Raw genomic sequence first — 16,804 nt, 5'->3', positions numbered from 1 at the left:
TATTGGGGGCCTCTTGTTGTGTGTGTATGTGTGTGTGTCAGTGCATATGGATGTGTACATGTATATGACTGTGTGTGTGTGTGTATGTTGGTGCCTGTCTCTGTGTGTGTATGTGTTTGTGGTTCTGTGCTTTATTTGCCATAACTAAATGCACATGTATGTGTCTGTTTTTGTGTGTCTGCGTGTCAGTGTATGCGTGTGTGCGTGTGTCTGTGTCTGTCTGTGTTTGTGTGTCGTGTGTGCTTGCGTCCATGCGTGTGTGGATGCATGCCTCTTTTTGTGTGTTGTGTGGTGTTAACCCTTTCCTCTGTGTGTCTTATCCAGTCTCTCTCAGTCCTTCCAAATGAAGGTCTGCAGCCAGGAGGATCTGAAGTTAAAGGTAGGAGCAGAAGGCCTTGTGCTTCTTGTCTGTGATCTCCATGTCCCATTTCTGATCCCTGAGCAGAAGTTAACTGCAGAGCTATTAAGAACGTGACTCCTGTGTAACTATTAGCGGTGTCTGTGCTCTGGGACGTTAAATGTTATTTTTCATCAGTTCTGTTGATAACTCACAGTTATCATCAATGTATTAAACCTAAAGCATACTCATTAACCAAAAATTACTCGTAAATCTCTTTTAATAACACCCACATATATGGCACTCAATAAAATAAAATCATTAATCCATGTAAAAATGCACAGTACATGCAGAGAATTAATTTTTCTCTCATTTTCATGCTTCTGAAAAATGAGTTTATAACTCTAAATTGCACAGCCATGGGTGTAGATGAAATTAATGTAGTCCTGTAGTAGTCTTAATACTGTTTCTAACAAATTATATTTTTTAATTGTGGATCATGAAGCAAAGCTTTGAAAAATGAACTAGATGTTTTAATATTCATATCTTGGAACTCATAATACCATGCATTACTGAGGCACGTACAATATTTATAACATTCAAGACTAATTACTGATTTGTTGGAGTTGCTGTGGATTGGATCCACTGAAATTAATCTACAGAGGATGTAATAAACTGGTAAGCTGTAACGTTCTTCAGGTTATTAAATGTCTGCATTTTAAATAACACGTTTCTGGAGGATAGGAATGGTATTAATGGAGATGAGTGATTTCTAAGCTGTAGTGCCTGCACAGTTTGTTAATTTATTTTTTTGTCTTGGGTTTGTTAAAGTTATTGATCCGTCAACTGTGTCCTGAAGGATCCATTAAGACGTTGAAACATTTAAATTGGCCTTTTAGCATTGTTGCCATAATCTCCTTTCACGGTTCGTTACCCTATTGGCTTAGAGCCTTGTTAGCCTGAAGGGGACCGAGAGGCCGCTGCAGTTTATGCGTTAGACCTGCTGCTCTGCGCTTTTGGCTGGTTAGGATGTGAGAAGTGGCAGGTGCCGTCTACCTTAGAAGGTACACTTGGTTGCGTCCACATTCATTTGCTACAGAGTGTGATGCCTTTGTGTGTTTTTTTGGGCCATGCGTGTGAGCTCAATGTGAAATGTATAGCCGCAAGCAGCAGTTCTGGGGGCCGAGCATAAAGTGAGTGCAAGTCGGCATAGTGAGACCTGAGGGTCATGTTTAGAAAGTTCTATGACAGCAAATCATGCAGCTACATATGGAAATACAAAATTGTATATTGACATTCAAGATGGTAGCTGAGGACACACACAGTCATATTTGGACTGACATGATGTCACTGTAGCAAGTTTTAAATGTTTACATAAAGCCAGTGATTTTTAGTGAATTTTAAAAATATAATTGAGCTCTAGAGCACCACCCTGTTATTTAATCGGGATAATTATTTAGGACTGCCCTCAATGAACACAAAAAATTTCATCACTTTTTGTCAAACTTTTGGAATTTATTCAGTGGCGTCACTAGGGGGGTGCAGGGGGTGCGGACCATCAGAGGGGGTGACACCAAAATGACTGTTTTTTTCCCAATGTGTCCAAATCAACAGAGTTTTTTTTCTAATGCGACGGGTTGAAAAAGCTAGTTTCTCTGATGCAGTTTACTGCCGGTTGATTTAATTAGCGGTATTGATGTGACGAGAAGCGCTTTGTCGTTTGAATGCGTAACACGCAATTCCTCACGCCCACACCCGCCCTCCGGCACTACCGTGTTACCTGTCTGACTGATTGATGTCTTTGTGGCGTGTTTAAACACTACCTCTGTTTATTAACCCCCCACCACACCACACTGGGTGACACCAACCCTAGTGACGCCACTGAATTTATTAATATTTTTGATAAAAAGCCACGCCCACATGCCAATTCACTGGCTTACTATGGGCACATTTTTAAGAGTAACTTTCTTCAGTAGATGCTATGTTCCAAGGTCTTTTCAAATTTGTCAAAGTGTCAGGGAGGAGATAGGTTTCAAGTGTTTTTAATTTATTCAAAATTGAGGTAAATGCATAATGGTAGGCTTATGGGTCCTGAAGGCAGATTTATTTTGCGTGAGAAGAGGGATGTTGTGGTATTAATTTAAGGTGCCTCTGTCGAAAGGAGCAGGACTTTTTTCATCCTAGGAAATGAAATTTTAATTCTTGGACATTTAAAAGACTGCTATAGTGCCACCATATGGGCAATTGACCAAATTTTGTCAGTAGTGGTTGGAAGGTACTCTGTCAACATGCCTGTTTTGGATTGAATCAACCAGGTGAAAGTGGAGAAGTAGCATGAAGAAAAAAAAAATCCAAAATGGTCATCAATTTAAGATGTCGGCGACTGAAACATACATAATCATATTCAGGTTGAAGTGATTAGTCACATTGTGTTTGGAATTTATTATTTATTTGGCAAAAAGCAATACCCACATGTAAATTCATTGGCCTGCTGCAGGCATGTTTTTAAGCATAGCACATGTTTAGCACCTGGGATTTGAGATATTCATGAGTATATGCTATACTCCAAGTTTTATGCAAATCGATCAAAGCATCTAGGAGGAGATCAATTTTTAAAGTTCTTTTAAAAATTCTGAATGGTGGAAAATCTAACCAAATGCATGTTTTTGGGGTAGTGGTTTTGTTCTATAAGAGGAGATGAATATAGCAAAAAAAAATTATTTTGATTCTTTGTCAGTTGTGCCCGAACTGCAAAAAAGGCAAAGAAAAAAAACACAGGGAGTTCTGGGAAAAGATCCGGCTTTTCCCCGGTGTTTATTGTGGGCTGAGCGAGAGAGGGACTGTAAATAACCAAACGGAGTTCTTCTTCCTTCCCCCTCACAGGTTCCAGGTCAAAAATAATAAACTAAAACCACAAACTAAAATAACCATAACAAAATCGCACAACAGGGATGCTTTACAGCTGTTTTTGTAACTAAGGAACTTTCTGCCGCTGCTTTCGCATTCGTCCTCTCTCGTCGGTCAGTCCCCACTCTCAGACCCCTACTGGGAAGAAGGCACACTTTAAATACCTGGGCTAATTGGTGATGCACTCCAGGTGCGTGTGTGGTTTTCTGATTGCCCGGAACCTTTTCCACAAACCAAGCGCTGCCTCATAGTGACAACAAAATGTGTAAATAACAATAGTAATAACAATAGTAATGATAATAATAATAATAATAATAATAATAATAATCGGTGCAAGCAGCAATGAAGGGAAAATATGCAGGTTATCATCAAACAAAATGTCTGATTCGGCTCACTGAGTACAGCAGCATCTTCAACATGCATCACGCTAGGTGGCAGCACTGAGCATCATATCTCAGAGCCCCTGTGTCGGCCTTAATGCCATGCGCTGGCAACGAAATAATACCAAATATACAAATGAACTGTCCAATTAACACCAAAAGTTTTATATGGCTGATTTATATGTGTGAAGGGGTGTGAGCAAGTACAGCACTGTGGCTATGGAGGTTTTGTACTGTAATCTAGCGCTGGAAACGGCTTCAGTGCTTCTGTGCTGTGCTGCTGTTGGGAGTCCTGCGTTTGTGGGGTTTTTGTGTAGAACGCCCTTTGGTGTGTCAGCGAGTTGATGGAAAACTCTGCCTTCTGTCTGCGGGTGGAGCCCCAGCTGTCTGCGCAGATCCGGGCCGTGTCGGCAGAGTCTCTGGGCCCCGGGATCCGAGCCTCCACCCGGCACATCACCAAGTCGCTGGCCTCTCTGACGGAGGCGCAGGAGAACGGGCGGTGCCACGCCCTGAGGGAGCCCTGCCGCAGGGAGTCGATCTCCCGCACCATCAGCCTGCCTGTCCACGGGAACACCTTGTGAGTTGGGCCCTTTTACCGCTGCACGTCTGTGAATACCGCCACTTAAGCTTATTACTGCTTATTACTGCGTATTACATGGTTATTACCACATGTCACTGCTTGTTACTGCTCATTACTGCTTATTTACTTCATGTTACTGCTCATTACTGCTTATTTACTTCATGTTACTGCTCATTACTGCTCATTTACTGCATGTTACTGCTTATTACTGCTCTTTACTGTTTATTACTGTGGGCTCTCAAAGGCAGAGCTTTACAGTGGGCTCCATTGAGCAGACATTGGACATGTAATATATATAATTTCCTTTAGTCACCAGTAAATTCTTTATCAGTTAATGTACAGCAACCCCAATGAAGGACAGCTAATTGGCAGTATTCCTGAAGGATGTAACATAATGCCGTTACATGAACAACATAGCCAATATACCATTACCTACCTCAATCCCTAAGCATTTTGATTAAGGAATATGAGCCGTATGTGTGCTCTGTGATAGTTCTGGTGCACAGTCTGCTGAAGGTGAGACCGGCAGGTGAGAAGTTGTGTGCAGATGGCACTGATGTTCCAAGAATGGACAAATAGCAAAATGCTGTCAAGGGAACCGCGACTCGTTGACTTTCCACCAGTTGAGGGGATTTGTGTCCATCAACGGAGAAATGTCTTTCTTATCAAAATCTAATCACCAACGTTAAGTTATTCATTGAAATAGTATATTGTGATTTAGCTGTATAATCAGTTTAATTAACTGATGAACATTCTTATCAACGATTAACAGTTAATTGACTAACTGTTAACATCCCAAGGCCTGAGCCCGCCTAAGCCCAATCTCTTTACTGCCCGGCCTGAACCAGCCCGACAAGCTCTGGCAAGATTTTAATCCCACATGCAATATCACTGAAATAACAAGCCAACATCACCATACAGCACGAAAGAGAATAATGCGGTGTTTCCTGCAGGAAAGCTTCTTCTGAAGGTACGCTCTATGGTGAAGGTGCTCGCGATTGCAGAACGGGCAGCTGTTAACTATGATTGACAACAATAGCAAAAATAAAAGCCTACAGTTTTTTTTTTGTTGTGCACAATTAGCAAATAAATAATGTTTACAAACATTTTTTTCTTCTTTTAAACATGACGTTAAGTTTGTTGCTTACACCTCTGCAACAAACACGCAGGGCCGATGTCCTTTCTCTCAGAATGTGTTTGCATGAAGTGTGTTTGTAAAATGGTGGAATAATTAATATTTGAATGTTCATAATGATAGAACAGGCTAGTTCTTCCTTTTGTTTAACGTGACGTTAACACATCTGTCGCTGTTCGTATTGAGCAAAACAGACTAACCAGCTAGCTTCTGTGCCATTTTTCCTTGTTAAGCATTGTTAATAAGCTTATCGCTCCTGTTCTGCCATATGCGGCTGTTTTAATTTGCTTGTTCAGCCTAACAGTACACTACAAAAATTGGAATCTTCGTGCTGTCAAACGGTGTTAACAACTGGCAGAAGTGTTGGTACGCTATTTATACATTTTGCGGTTGGCAGTGGGCTGTTACCTGATCTGTCCCAATGTTCCTCAAATCTTCCTCATATTCTTCATCATTTTCATTTGATTTGACCTTGGCCTTCTTTTGTCTCCTGTATTTGGCATTTGAATGCAGATCTTTGTGTAGTTCTACATTTTATAATGCAGAACTTTGCAAAGGAAATCTACTGCTGTACCTGGTGCCTGTTTAGATAAAACCTGTGTGAAACTCAACTGGCTTTCTAAGGCTCTGTACAGTTGAGCAGGGATGTTTTCTAGCTTCACCTGGTCAATATCCTGTTAAAGTGTGTGTGTGTGTGTGTGTGTGTCTGCACGTGTGTGTGTGTGTCTGTGCGTGCGTGTGTGTGTGTGTGTTTATGTCTGTCAGTCCCAGGCAGTCCCGGGCTGCAGGCTCCTCCCCTATGATTCGCAGGAAGTCACATGATCAAGGATTCCCTCCCAGGTAACTGCAGAGCCTCAGTAACTCTGAGGGATCAGTCAGCTTCGAGAAACTGGCCCCAAGGAACTCTCAGATTGTCACTCTGTCCACCCCAGAACCGACCCCAACCTGCCCCCCCTTTTCTTTTTCTCTCCACCACAGATCGCCTGAGATGAGCCTGACCCCTCCGACCTCCCCCCCCCTCCGACCGCGTTCCGACCGCAATGTTTTCTCCCGGCTGACCAGCAACCAGAGCCAGGGTTCCGCGCTGGACAAGTGAGTGACCCCCACACAAGCACCACAGTATAGCATCTGCACAAAGCTGCAGCATCTCTGTTGCTAACCGGCACTACACTGGGTCCCAAAACAGTCCTGAAAAGTTTTTCCCTGTGTGTACATTTTTCCTGGACAAGGAACATTACAGGAATGGTCTTAGAATGCTGTTCAGTTTTTCCCAGTGTATAAAACAATATGAACTGTGGGTTGTGATCCATTTAATCTTATTGGCAAACGTAGCTATGTTCGGCTATATCTTGCATTGGGAACATTTTAAAATGTTTTAACAGGTATCCTCGATGATGCATTTCATGAATAAATGAGCAGTAATTTGGTGTCTTACATGACCGGGACGGTTTTCTGTGGCAGAATTTCACAGAATTTGTTTTTGAATTATAAAGAATCATGAGAAACATTTCCATAATTGTGTCACCTAGCAACCAAATCTTGATTTTTTCTGAAGTATTCCGCACCTTTCTTTAACGAATGTGTGTGAGCAGGGTAACATCTAACCTCTTGTAACCTGTAGAGGGTCCCCGTCCCTGGACCTGGAGAGCCACAGGGTCTGCTGGTTCCCCTGTTTTTCAGCTGTCAGTCCATCAAAGCAGCTGATTACAGGGTCAGCTCACCTCCCTGTTTTTTTAAGATCTGAATTCACTGTTGACTCCAAGGTGAAAACAAAAACCAGGGGAGACCCTGCGGCTCTACAGCAGGTCCCTTTCAATCTGGGTCTGAGTCCTGCAGAGGTGCTTGGATGGCAGAGGGCAGTGTTAATGTGAAGTCCTGACTGCCAGCAGTGCTAGGCTGATTTGAAGGCCATCGCACACCAGGTCCAGTCAGTCTCTCCCCCTCATTTTGCTTCATACAGTTGAGGCCAAAGGTTTAGATGCACCTAGGGTAGACATTCAAACTCAATTTTTCACAACTCCTCACGTTTCATGTTACCATACATTTTCTGTTAAGTCAGTTAGGGTATCGACTTTATTTCCATAAGTGGTGATTTCAAAATGATAGTTAAGAGACATATTTATTTCAGCTTTTATGTACTATGTCAGATTTTCAAAAGTTTACATACTCTTTATTAGTATTTGGTGGCATTGCTGCTTGGGGTAGCCTTCCACAAGCTTCTCACAGTACTTTGCTGGAATTTTTGTCCATTCCTCCTGACAGAACTGGTGTAACTCAGTCAGGTTTGTGGGCCTCCTTGCTCGGACACGCTTTTTCAGTTCAGTCCACACGTTTTCTGTGGGATTCAGGTCAGGGCTTTGTGATGGCCACTCCCAATACTTTTGCTTTGTTGTCTTTAAGCCACTTTAGAGGTATGCTTAGGAGCATTGTCCTGCTGGAAGACCCAGTTGCAACCAAGTTTTAATTTTCTAGCTGTTATCTTGAGGCGTTTCTTCAGTATTTCTAGATAATCCTCTTTCCTCGTGATGCCATCTATTTTCTGAAGTGCACCAGTCCCTTTTCCAGCAAAACACCCCCACAACATGATACTGCCACCCCCATGCTTCACAGTTGGGATGGTGTTCTTCGGATGAAAAGCCTTACCCTTTTTCCTTCATACATTGGCTGATCATTATGGCCAAACAGTTGAATTTTTGTTTCATCTGACCAGAGAACACTCCTCCAAAAGGCTAGGTCTTCATCCTGGTGATCACCTGCAAACTTCATTCTGGCTTTTTATGCTGATCTTGGATTTGGGGCTTCTTCCTTGCGCGACAGATTCAGGCCATGGCTATGTAGGATAATGGTGGATGTAGGTAGATACTTTGGTACCTGATGCCTCCAACTTGAGGTTGAGTTGAATCTTTCAGACCAAAGTTTGTTCAGCCCTGGGAGTTCATTTGTGCCTTCTTCCTGAACGATGCAGTGTCTGTGTTTTATATTTGCATACAAGTTAAGGCCAGACTCGGATTCCTCTACCGTAACAAAACGTCCTTCACCTACAGTACTAAACTTAGACTGGTCGAGATGTCAATACTTCCCATTTTTGATTACTGTGATATTATTTAGTGGACTGCTTCAAATACATTGCTGAGCAAACTCAATATACTTTATCACTCTGCTATCCGTTTTATTACTAATGTTCCTTTCACTACACACCACTGTTTATACTCCCTTGTTGGCTGGTCAGTACTCCACACCAGAAAGCTCATTCATTGGCACCCGTTCATTTACAAATCGCTCTTACACATCACACCTGCCTACCTCTCAGATCTTCGGCATCAGTCCCATTACTCTTATAACCTGTCTGTATGTTTTGATTGACGCATGCCTTCTTGGCCAGGTCAGTGTTGTAAATGAGAATTTGTTCTCAATCACTTTTACCTGGTTAATTAAATCTTCAATAAATAAATAAAATACAATTGTTTGTACAGATGATCGTGGTATCTTCTGTTGTTTGGAAGTTCCTCCTAAGGAAGAACCGAACTTGTGGAGGTAGACTTGGCTGAGTTGCTTGGATTTTCCCATGGTATCTAGGGAAAAAAGTCAGTGGCTCTAAAGATAGGCCCTTACATAGAGCCACAGGTGCCAATTAACTCCTAATGATGACAATTGACCAACCAGAAGCTTCTAAAAGTCATTACATCAATTTCTGGATTCTTCCGGTCTGCTTAAAGAGACAGTGAACTTGGTGTATGTAAACTTTTGACCCACTGGAATTCTGATATAGTGAATTAAAGCTGAAATAAATCTCTCTAAGACTCTAATTGGTTATTTTAAAATTACCTCTGATGTGATGCCCTAATTGACTTGCCAAAATAAATGCATGGTAACATGAAATGTGTGGAGTTGTGAAAAACTGAGTTTGAATATCTTTAGCCTAGGTGTATGAAAACTTTTGGCCTCAACTGTATCTACGACAAAGGATCTGCAGTCTCTCAAGGCAGTTTTGCGCGCTACAAATGCGTCACAATCATTCAACCACAAGCTGCTTTTCTTTTCAATTTCCTATGTGTGCCATTTGGTTGTCTCTTTTTATCATCATCTTTTTCTTTTCCTGCCATTTGATATCCATCTTCCAAAGTCTCTTTTCTAACCAATTTCACTCTCACAGATAGCTACTAAACACTCTCAGCAGACAGGGATCCAGAAGGCTCCTCTGTGTCTCCACAGAGGAACCCTGTCTCGTTCAAGGGTTCTTTGTCAGTCCAAATGGTTCAATCTGGGGGATTTCACAGTTTTCACACTTACCATAGAGTGTTCCGTCGAGAATTAAAAAGGATTTCCCTGTAGAGACAAGCCTAAGAACCATTTTTTTTCTGAGAGTGTAGGCAGCCTGAATATATTCGCACTGTCAAGGAAAAAAATAGATACAGTAAATGTATACATTAATGTATTAATGGCTGTCAAAACATCCTGCAGCAGTGAGACTGCACATTTTAAAATGACAATAATTGAATTATTTTGTAATGTATGGCATCTATTGAAGTATATTAGAATTATATAATGTACAATATTTATTTAGTATTCTAGCTAATACAGACATGCTGGTTTTACAAAATGGCGGTAATGAAATTCACAGTTTCGCCTGGGTAATGTTCTGAGTTGGCTGGCCATGGAAATGATTTATGAGATGCCTGTCATTTTCATTTTTATGAAAATTTCACTGACAGTGATTCTCCCGTTAGTCATTTCATATGCTTTAAACTACCTCACCTGCCTGTGTATGCATGTGTATGTGTATATATGTGCATATATATGTGTGTGTGTGTGTGTGTGTGTGCGTGCGCATATGTATGTGTGTTTTTATTTGTGCGTGAGCATTCAGGTGCGTATGTGTGTGTGCACATTTTTGTGTATCTTTGTGTGTGTGTCTGTGTGTGTGTGTGTGTGCGCGCATGTGCATGTGCATATGTGTGCATATGTCTGTGCATGTGTGTGTGTCTGTGTGTGTGTGTGTGTCTGTGTGTCTGTGTGTCTGTGTATTGTTACGACCTGATCTAGGGTCAGACTGTAACAGGGTAAATGATAAGGGAGATGGGTAGGGAAACGTCCTGCGAACCAATCAGTAACTCCGGTCCCTATCTGCCTATCCAAATCTAGCTGAACGCTGGCTGGTCTTCAAAGCGTACTGGACACAAGGTGTCTTTGATCGCTGAACTTCGGACAATTAACCGATAGTCGGAAACTAAAAGCAAAGCTGTGTCCCAATGGAAGGCAATCACTGAACACAGCGCACCAACCACCAGGTCGAAGAGCTAGTTTCCGCTGGATACGGAAACAACCAATTAAATGACAATCGGAAAGAAGAAACACACGCAACAGTGACAAATGTAAACTCAAACATACAAACTCAAACTTACGACGTGTATGTGTCTATGTGTCTGTATGTCTGTGCATGTGTGTATGTTACTATGTGTTATTCTGCTTCACCCAACACTTATAAGAGAGGAACCCTCCATTATGAAGGCAGCACAGCACATCACATGAGACATGTCTTCCTTTAGATCAACTCAAAATATTGTGATTGCTTTTAGCTGCTTATCATTATGCAGTATTGAAACTTTGACCCTCTCTTTGCTGATGTTCAGTAATCTTTTTTTAGTTTGAGAGGTGAGAGTATAATAATGCTCATAGCACCCATCATGTTTACTTCTGTTTTCCCATCATACCATCAAACATATGGCAGGATGTTACTTGTTACATCTTTCCTGTGTAGGCTTGATTTGACAAGGAGCCAAGACCTAGGAACGCTCACTATATTCTGACATGGTTTTTGAAAAACCCCTGAAAATATATCTGCCTTGCATAAGGAGTATGCTTGTTAAAATTGAAATGTGTTATGTATCAATTTTGCAGTATGCATTATTCATTGTGTAATCTGTAGCATATATTATAATTTTGTGACAAAAGCCGCTTTATGGTACAAACACGTGACTGCATGTGAAAACAGCTGAAGATTTATTATTTTTAATTTAGCTGTTGACTTATGTGTATTACTTATTCATAAGTGGAAAGCACTTATGCTGATGGAGCTGCAGATTTCAGTGCTCGGATTATTCCCTGAGAATCACCCATTTACCGGCGAAGGCTCCGCATCGGTGTAAACTTAAATTAACCTCAGTTTCAATCACAGTTTATTTAGCGATGTTGGCTGATGGCTTTCCCCTCCCAAACTTGATTGTGAATTATGGCTTTTCCCATTAAAGAGTCAGGAAGCTGATATCCCATTCCTCAGAAATCTGTTGAACAATGACTCTTTATCAGAGGGCCTATAGATGCAATAGTAATGAGATACATAGATAGATATTTATTAGTCCTTTCGGAAATTCATCTTGTGCCATACAGCAATCTTCAGACAAACAGACAGACAACTACAACACCAACAACCACAACGACAACAGCACCAACAACAAACAACAACAGAACACCTCAACTTAATCACAGACCTATACACAACATATCACCAAAGTGCTCTACATATTATAAGGTGCAGCATCCTCACACTCAGTTATTTTGTTTCACAGTTTGTTCAGCAGTGCAGTACTGGTAGGCACGAATGATCTGCGAGCCCGCTTGTTTCGGAGGGATGGCTCCCTATACCGTCTGCCTGATGGCAACGGCTAGTGTACGCTAATTAGGGGATGCCCCCTTTAATCTGCGTTGAACGGGGGGGGGGGGAGGGGGGGAGGGGGGGGGGATTTACAGTGCCGTGTCCGAGCCGTGTCCTCACCACCCAGCCATGGCGTTAGCTCAGCGTCTGTAACTACAGCAGTGCTTTCAGAAGCAGGGCGAGCATGAATGGGTCACAACCGGACTTCCTCTTTGTCTGTCTGCTTCCTGCTTCCTGCTTCCTGCTTCCTGGTTTCTGGAAGCCCTGCCCCCTCCTCTCCTGACCCTGCCCCGCTCTCTCTGACCCCACCCCTGCCCCCTCCTCTCTCTGACCCCGCCCCTGCCCTCTCCTCTCCTGGTCCCTCCCCTCTCTCTCTGACCCCACCCCTGCCCCCTCCTCTCCTGGTCCCTCCCCTCTCTCTGACCCTGCCCTACTCTCTCTGACCCCACCCCCTCCTCTCCTGGTCCCTCCTCTCTCTCTCTCTCTGACCCCGCCCCTGGTCCTCCCCTAACCGTGCTGCTGTTTTGTCCTTTAGGTCCGATGACAGCGACTCCTCTCTGTCGGAGCTGCCCAGGTACACATCTTTGTCTGCTGCCTGATTGGTTGACTCTGAGCCTGGCCCCAGTAAGGGGGCGGAGCCGTGGTTTTTGCATGCTGCACCTCTTGCTGTCATCCCTTCACCCCTTCCTTCTTTCACAGAGTTTCCTCTTTCCCCTTCTTAACTGAATGAACATTCCTGGGGAACCTCTTGGTGGGTGATAAAGGCACTGTGCTTGCTCGGTACTTGTTTGTTGTTTTTCTCCCCTGAGGCCATTTTAACTCCGTCCATGTCAATGGCATTGTGTGGAGAGGAATATTATTCTTCTTGGCTACATGCTGGTGCTCTACCTCAGCTTAACACCAGATGGCACATGAACAGACCGCAGATGAGAATTAATTTTTGGATTCCCCACATCAGGGAGCTCTAATTCTAAATCCTGAAGGGCCACTGTGCCTGCTAGTTTTTGATGTGCTCTTGCATTTTTGTGCTTAATTTAAGTCACTGTTTTCCTAAGGAGTCTGCATACCTTGTTTTCAAGCCCAAATGCATCTGCTGATGGAAAGGAAATCACAAACCCAGCTGTAGCCCTATAGGACTGGAGTTTCAGACCCCTGCTTTGCATTCTGGTAAAACACCACAAGGCATATATGCCATTATAATATTGCCCTTGCTCATCTGTGGCAGACCTGGTGTGTAGTTTACTGTGCATATGTGCTGGCAAGTGCACATTAAAGCATGAATCTTGCTCATTTTCCAGCAGAGTTCTCATTACGTACTTAAAACGAATCTGGGTTTTTTATTTTAATTCGCAGCATCGCAATATAGGAATACAATATTCTGAGGGCCATTAGTTTGGCAGGAAGCCTCTTTAAAGCCTTGCCTCTAGGCTCTGTCTGTCTTGCTGTACATTTTTATGACTGGTAATCTAATACCGTCGGGCCATTACCACATACCTCTCCCACATTCCTATAACCCCGGCGCAGTTATTGCATTTATTGTTTTAGCATTAGTATATAGATTTATTTTCTTTATTGCATTACTGGCGAAGGCCCAGGCAGGGGAGAAACAGAGCTGCTCAGTCTGCTGGTGCCCAGGTCGTCAGCTGGCCGGTTGGCCTGTTACTCTGGGGAGCGTTTTTGTGACAGTTCTCTGTAAAAAGCGCAATACAGATAAAATAATTTGATTTTTGATTTGATTTGAGAGATTCAGCAGGGATGGTGTACCTTAGGGGTTCGCCTTCCTTCCTGGCAGACCTGCGAAAAACACTTCAAAAAATACTCAATATATTAACCCGTCAGCTCTTTAGAAACGGGTAACATTTCTGCATTCTTAAAAAGAAACTTCTATTTCCACCAGTATTTAGAGCAAATTAAATTATATGTGATTGCACTGTACATGTTGATTAGTAACATGTTTGGTTAAAAATTCTCTGGGAACTTCATGAGTTCTGTTGAATTTTTTATTCATAGAGCACATTTCATACAGGAAGCAGCTCAATGTGTTTTACACAAGTAGTTTGGATGCAATAGAAAGAAATAACAACAATAGAAACCATACAACAAAGGATGTCACAGTAAAGTAAATACCCTAAAATCAAAATAAAACCAATTGAATTCCTTTAATAAAAAGATGTTTTCAGTCTTGGCTTGAGACCCTGTAATGTGTCAATACAACTAAGGTCAGCTAGCACGTTGTTCCAGAGGTGGAGTGCATAGAAACTGAATTCTGCTTGCCCTGCAGTTTTAGCTTTATCTCTTTGAATAATTAAAAGACCAGTGCCAGATGATCTAAGGGACTCCTGAAGTATTTCGGGTGGGCTTTGTCCCTGCTGTGTTCCCAGCTGGGCACAGTACTGCTGCACAGTCACATGTATGTTAGGCGGCGCTGGAGGTCCGTAGCATTAGCTGCTACCCTTACGCAAGGGCTAACACCTCCTGGGTTGCTGGAGGTCTGTAGCATTAGCTGCTACCCTTACACAAGGGCTAACACCTCCTGGGTTGCTGGAGGTCTGTAGCATTAGCTGCTACCCTTACACAAGGGCTAACGCCTCCTGGGTTAACAACCTGAGCCAAGGAACAGTGATTTCTCAGCCAGTCCCATTGAGCGGAGTGCTGAGGGCAGGGCTCTCCTTCCCGCCATGGTGCTGATGGCGTTTGATATCTCACCCGTGGAGGTTCACCGTGGTCCTGCGTGATAAGGTTCATTCAGGTATCCCCATCCCAGTCCCCTCCTCAAAACCTTCTCCTTTATCCCTTATGCACACAGACCCTCTTCTGGCATCACCTTCATGCATCACCTTCTGTCCCCTCCAGAACAGAGTGGGCTGCTCTGTGTAGTCTGGGTTTGGGACAGAAGGGTGTCTGAACTGGCCTGGATGTTTTGAGAGCACTGCATGCACTGTTTTGCGTGGGCTTGTGTTGTTGTTGCAGTTTGTGTTTTAGCTGTTTGGGGAGTGAAATGCATGCAGCTTCCATTTATTATTTTTAGCTTTAAAGTTTGAGATTTAAGGATTTAAATTTTTTAAAGTTTTGAATTCTTTTTTTTTTAAATTTAAGTTTGAGTTTTTTTTTGTTGTTGAGTTTTTTTTTGCAGAATGGTAGAAAAAAGCAAAAACAGCAAGAAATCCTATATCCACCCATTGCATTGCTGACGTTCTAGAATGACGTAATGGTCAAAGTAGCGTCTGTCTTTGAAAATGTGCATGTGAATTTTTATGTTCAATGATCTTTTTCCTGAGTGGGCGCGACTTTGCATTATGGTTCTGCCTGAAGTAGGATAAACTATAGGGCTTCCATTCCACAGACATACGCGCCTCCCTTGCGGTTTTAATACAGTTAGATTGGCCACTTCATTGTGTGTTTTACACCCTAATTACTGTTTCTACAGTCAGTCCAGGGATGCGCCTCTTGCTTATTCTTCCACATCATCACTCCAGAAAATACCCCCCCAGACTGAGCTTTGTGCCTCTGTTACCCCCCCCCCCCCCCCCGGTACGCTCGCCGGCTCGCCACCTGTGATTGGATCATTAGGGCTTCGGCAGTCAGACCCATTCCCCAGAATTCTGCCACGGCTCACCTTCGTGGGCATTCCGGGAACTGCTCGATATTCCATATTAACAAAATACAAGGTTGGGGGGGTTTGGTTTTCCTGGGTCGAGGCAATCAGATTACAGTCTTAGGGGTGAAACTGACAGTTTGCAGAATACCTGCATGCTTGTGGACGATAGGAGAGCAGCGAAAAAATCGACAGACATCAGAGAAACTGCCAAGCTGCAGCGGTAATGGCCTGTTTGGCTCTTTCTCTCAGAATGTGAGATGTTGCCTTTGCGTAGTTCCACGGGCTCACCTGGTAGTCGCCCCTCAGTTCTGCCTGGAGGGGGCAGTGTTGAGACATCTCTTGTAGGGTAGAGCCCCCCCATGCTGTGTTCTGTGCTGCAGCAAGATCCGTTGTTTTGATACCAGCGGGCGGCGGGTTTTGGATTCGAGCGCGAGTTTCCCATACCCAGCATTCCCTGCAGGATTGCATCACATCCTGAAGGAGAAATAAAGGAGCGCTAATAAACAAACGGTTGGGAACTGATTTAATCGATGTGGTTCAGCTCCAGCATCGAATGCACTGTGACGCGTGGTGTCAGACTGAAGGGACACAGAAACCGCTGGTGCCGTTTCTTGTTCGGCCATCACTGTGCCTGGAGAACTGTGCCGATGCCTCCCCTCACATTAACCCTGCGCTGGTTTACATTTTGAGAGGCCCTTTTAAGTGTCTCCTGGGACCTGGGAATGATCTGCGTTGGTATTTAATTGGGGAGAAATCCTGCACACGGGGCTGCTATCTACTGAAGCAGGGCTGGCAGAGTTTGAATATTTATCAAGAAAAAAGGGGGAGGGGGATAAAAATCATTCAGTATTTTAAGAACTGGAGATGTCCTCTGTTATTTTTATTTCCGCTCTTTAAAAAAATCTAGGACACTACAACACACCTCATTGAGCACACACACTCACTCTTTCTCACACACACGCGCACACACACACTCACTCTTTCTCACACACACGCGCACACACACACTCACTCTTTCTCACACACACATACACACACACACTCTCTCTCTCTCTCTCTCTCTCACACACACACACACACACACGTATACACACACACACAAACACACTCACTGCTGACACACACACACACCACATCACAATCTGTTCTATATCTGCCATTCTGTTTCATGGTTTAAATTGAATGCTTTTATAAAGATGTTTGCTGCCCAGACCT

The 16,804-nt window shown here is 43.2% G+C and overlaps 1 protein-coding gene across 5 annotated transcripts in view; it reads left to right on the top strand.

Annotated features, from left to right (window-relative positions):
* The window catches only part of LOC118208123 (kinesin-like protein KIF21B), an 89,086-nt gene that overhangs the window by 49,958 nt on the left and 22,324 nt on the right, over window positions 1-16,804 (top strand). Inside the window, exons 23-27 of one of the 5 annotated variants that reach the window (XM_035382471.1) lie at window positions 325-379; window positions 3,996-4,201; window positions 6,105-6,179; window positions 6,318-6,431; window positions 12,527-12,913. In XM_035382471.1, the coding sequence (XP_035238362.1) occupies window positions 325-379; window positions 3,996-4,201; window positions 6,105-6,179; window positions 6,318-6,431; window positions 12,527-12,590 (514 nt within the window). In that variant the 3' untranslated portion in view covers window positions 12,591-12,913. Of the gene's footprint in view, window positions 1-324; window positions 380-3,995; window positions 4,202-6,104; window positions 6,180-6,317; window positions 6,432-12,526; window positions 12,914-16,804 lie in introns of those variants that run through there. The other 4 variants (XM_035382469.1, XM_035382468.1, XM_035382467.1 and 1 more) reach the window with 4 other exon arrangements.

Source organism: Anguilla anguilla, chromosome 11, assembly GCF_013347855.1.
Source record: "Anguilla anguilla isolate fAngAng1 chromosome 11, fAngAng1.pri, whole genome shotgun sequence".
Taxonomy (NCBI): domain Eukaryota; kingdom Metazoa; phylum Chordata; class Actinopteri; order Anguilliformes; family Anguillidae; genus Anguilla; species Anguilla anguilla.
Note: the sequence above shows the minus strand (reverse complement) of the source record. Positions and strands in the feature narration are given on the sequence as shown.